Source organism: Myotis davidii, unplaced genomic scaffold (genome assembly GCF_000327345.1).
Source record: "Myotis davidii unplaced genomic scaffold, ASM32734v1 scaffold183, whole genome shotgun sequence".
NCBI classification, from domain to species: domain Eukaryota; kingdom Metazoa; phylum Chordata; class Mammalia; order Chiroptera; family Vespertilionidae; genus Myotis; species Myotis davidii.
Genome location: NW_006294465.1, coordinates 239,068 through 242,797, shown reverse-complemented (window position 1 = coordinate 242,797; position 3,730 = coordinate 239,068). Strand labels below are relative to the sequence as shown.

The 3,730-nt window shown below is 43.6% G+C and overlaps 1 protein-coding gene across 1 annotated transcript in view; it reads left to right on the top strand.

The window, feature by feature from the left end:
* The first annotated feature begins 1,049 nt into the window (after positions 1 to 1,049).
* Positions 1,050 to 3,730, top strand: part of CAV2 (caveolin 2) — a 10,933-nt gene continuing 8,252 nt past the window's right edge. The window contains exon 1 of the mRNA XM_006768698.2: positions 1,050 to 1,080. Within this exon, the coding sequence (XP_006768761.1) occupies positions 1,050 to 1,080 (31 nt within the window). The remainder of the gene's footprint in view (positions 1,081 to 3,730) is intronic.

Here is a 3,730-nt window from a genome sequence, read left to right as displayed (position 1 = left end):
CTTAGCTGGTCCTGAGGTAGCCATGGCATCACTCGTCTGGTTTTCCTGCTTTTCGGGGCTGGAGCTGAAATACAACTGAGGCCTAGATGTTATCTTCAGGGAGGAAAAGGTCAGCGGGTCTAAACTGCATGACCAGTGATATGAAAAGGCAGGGGGTCCTAATCGCATGACCAGGAATATGCTAGGGGAGGATAGGTCTCCCTGGGGGTGAGGTTCTCGTTTTCCCAGTTTTGCCAGGCATCTGGGGCTTTCCGCCTTGGTGAGTTGCTGTACCTGGCTCATCGTCCTTGCTCTGCTCATGTCTGCCTAACTGCCTATAACCTTATCAAGTTGTTAATCTTCAACTATATTAATAAATCATCTGAAAAACAGCCATCTTGTCAGAATCTATGATAGCAGCCAGAAGAGGAATGCACTGCTATTGATTTATTACAAAATTTTTTATTTCTGTGAACGAAAAGAGGATACATGCTAACCTGACTGGCTCAGGGAAGATCTGCATGGTGGCTTTGCAAACTCAGAAATCTAAAGTAATCACAAAGGGTGGAAATTAAAGGTTTTTTTAAACTGAAAGCAGTTTATGGTGGGTAGTCATGTCCTAGGCTGGCATCTTCCCTGACAAAGGTCGGTCTTTACCTTACCTGCGCCTGTCTATTGTCTTTTTGCATCTATGAGAACATCTCATTGGAATGTCAAAGTAATTTCCCTTTTTCCGGAGCCCTCAAAACACAGGCACCACTCTGTGGCGGAGATCATGTCTGTCTAATTGCCTATAACATTATCAAGTTGTTAATCTTCAACTATATTAATAAATCATCTGAAAAACACCCATCTTGTCAGAATCTATGATAGCAGCCAGAAGAGGAATGCACTGCTATTGATTTATTACAAAATGTTTTATTTCTGTGAACGAAAAGAGGATACATGCTAACCTGACTGGCTCAGGGAAGGCCTGCATGGTGGCTTTGCAAACCCAGAAATCTAAAATAATCACAACGGGTGGAAATTAAAGCTTTTTTTAAACTAAAAGCAGTTTATGGTGGGTAGTCATGTCCAAGGCCGGCATCTTCCCTGACAAAGGTCGGTCTTTACCTTACCTGTGCCTGTCTATTGTCTTTTTGCATCTATGAGAACATCTCATTGGAATGTCAAAGTAATTTCCCTTTTTCCGGAGCCCTCAAAACACAGGCACCACTCTGTGGCGGAGATCACTAATCTCCTCATTGTTATTGAGTTGTGACTGTTAACTATCCTGCACTCACCTAAATAAGTGTCTATCGTTTTATTTTTTATCCAATCCCAGAGCTTTCCCTGCTTTGCTTTCTCCCACTTCCCTAATCTATCACCAATGCATTTTATGTAACCAACATACATCTTCTATTTTGATTATTCTAATGTGTAAAAAAAGGTGCGAAACGGCCACTCTCTGGAGTATTATCTCAATCCATTAAGATTTTGCTTCTCGGCAATTGTTGATAGTTTGGCTCAAATAAACTCACAAAAATTCTTCACAGGTTTGAATGTTTCTTTACATTGACAGTTCTCTTGGTCTTGGGCAATTTTTTTTTTTAATTAAAGAGGACTTATTTGGAGAGAGATACTAGAGTGTGCTCAGACATGTAGCTCCAACCCACCTCCTCTCTTCTCCCTTTCCTGTAGATCTCTCCTCCAGTTAGTGAAGATAGGGTACCCTTTGCTGTAGTAATCACTGGTTTAAACTCCTTGAGAGCAACAGTAGCTAACATTTTTTAAGCGTTTACTAATAGGATAAGAAAAATCACTTTGATAGCTCCTCTCGAAAATCTTATGTATTAAAATGGTGAAATGGACAAGAATTTCATCAAAATAAGAACCTCACACAGACTAAACCCACTGAGTGGGGGCAGGTGCTCATTTACCAATAAAAATTGGTAAATGAATGAATTCATGCATGCATCCTACTCTTAAATTCTATGCTACATGCAGCAAACCTACATGGGTATCTTTTAACTTAGGTTTTAGAGACACTTTCATAGATAGCTATCATTTTACAAATAAATCTGTAATCTAAACTGTCATTAAAACCATGTTATTTCACCTTTGTCCTCCTAACCCATCACCTGAAATAATAATAATAATTCAATTACTTGTGAAAATGATTGCAAAGGTCTGACTAATCCCACTAGAATATAAATGTGATCAGAGGACAAAAAACAATAAGGAAAGAAGCCCTAAGGCCAGATTCTCAGCCACTGCCTCAGGCCACTCTCGCATTCAGGAATGAGTTTCTTCTTTGGATGAAACATCTTAAAATGTGATGTTATAATTTAAAGAAAACTAAATTTTTACAAAATGTTAGTTAGCTGTAATCTCACTTCTTTTCCATGTCCTGGTAATTGATCTTACAGCTTTCCTTATGGATTAAAGTCTTCTATTCACGTTGCTAAATAGATGTTGGAGGGGGAAAAAAATCTCTAGAACATCCCCAAAGCTCAGAATCTGCCTCTTGGGTGAATGGAGGAGGGAGAGAAGGACAGAAAAGGTTATAAATAGAATGCCTAACTCATCACTTTGGAATTAACCAAACATAAATAAAACTGGGGAAGAAAAGTAAGAAAGGAGGGAAAGGGTAAGCAGGACCACCCCTGGAAAAGCAGGGGCCAGGAAAGCATGAGATCCAAGTGTACCACTCTACAGAGTTCAACACCTCCCTCCGTACGCAGCCGTAGTGGTAGGTCAACGTTTTACTTAATTATTAGAAATTCTAAGGTTTGGCTCCAAAATAGTTTTCCAGTTCAAGTCGTGTTCTTTTTTTATAATTGTTATTGTTTCAGAAATAGACTTTTTCTTCCCGAAGAGGTCATTCTTCAAATCCAGTTCACACAAGAGGGTTTGGAACGTACAGCGAGTTCCAAATGCACTATATTCATCAACACTTTAGCGGGTTCCCACTACGTCTTCGGCTCTGAGCAAGCTGCAGGCACCCCCTCAAGTCTAGAACCCATTATTAAGCTTTTGGCAAGTTTTTCCTACTCCTTTTCCTCTCCAAACACACAGCTAAGGCCACCAGACCTTTAGTCCCTTTATGAACATCCCATCCCCTCCCTTCTACCAGCTCCTGAGGGAGTTGTCAGCAGGCTGGTCCATCCATCGCTGTGTGGCTTTTATGCTGGGGCTGGTTTGCATGATTCCCACGAAGCAGTTCCAGAAGCGACTGCCAGGAATTTTTTACAGGGTTTTCTGATTCAAAGGAAACTTGCGTTATAATTTAGAGGATGGGGGTGGGGGGAAATCAGACCTTCCCTCCGGGTCTGAAGGCGCAAACCCCTGGGGGCAGGAGGCTCACCGACCCACCTCCATACCCTCACACACTGTGGGCAAGGGCTCGCTGAGCAGCTGATGGGCTCGCAGGGTCCCTGGCACCTGCGGGGCTGCCTGCGCCCAGGTGGACGGCTCCTTCTCTCCCAGCGCGACGACAATGAGCCTACTGTGTGCCAGGGACCCTGTACGAGTTTTACATGAATTGACTCATTTAGTCTCAGGCGAAGGCTCCGTGCGCAGGTATCGTTGCTTCCACGTCTTACGGAGGCAGCTGGGGTTCCCAGCCGGGCCGAAGCTCACACCGTGAGCAGCAGAGACGAAGCCAGACCCTCGGGTGCCATCCCCGCTCTGAACCCCCAGCTGAGCCTCTGCAAGGCCATCCCCCCTGGAGAGCCTGCGGGCCTGACGCACCCCAGTTCCTGCAGCCGCG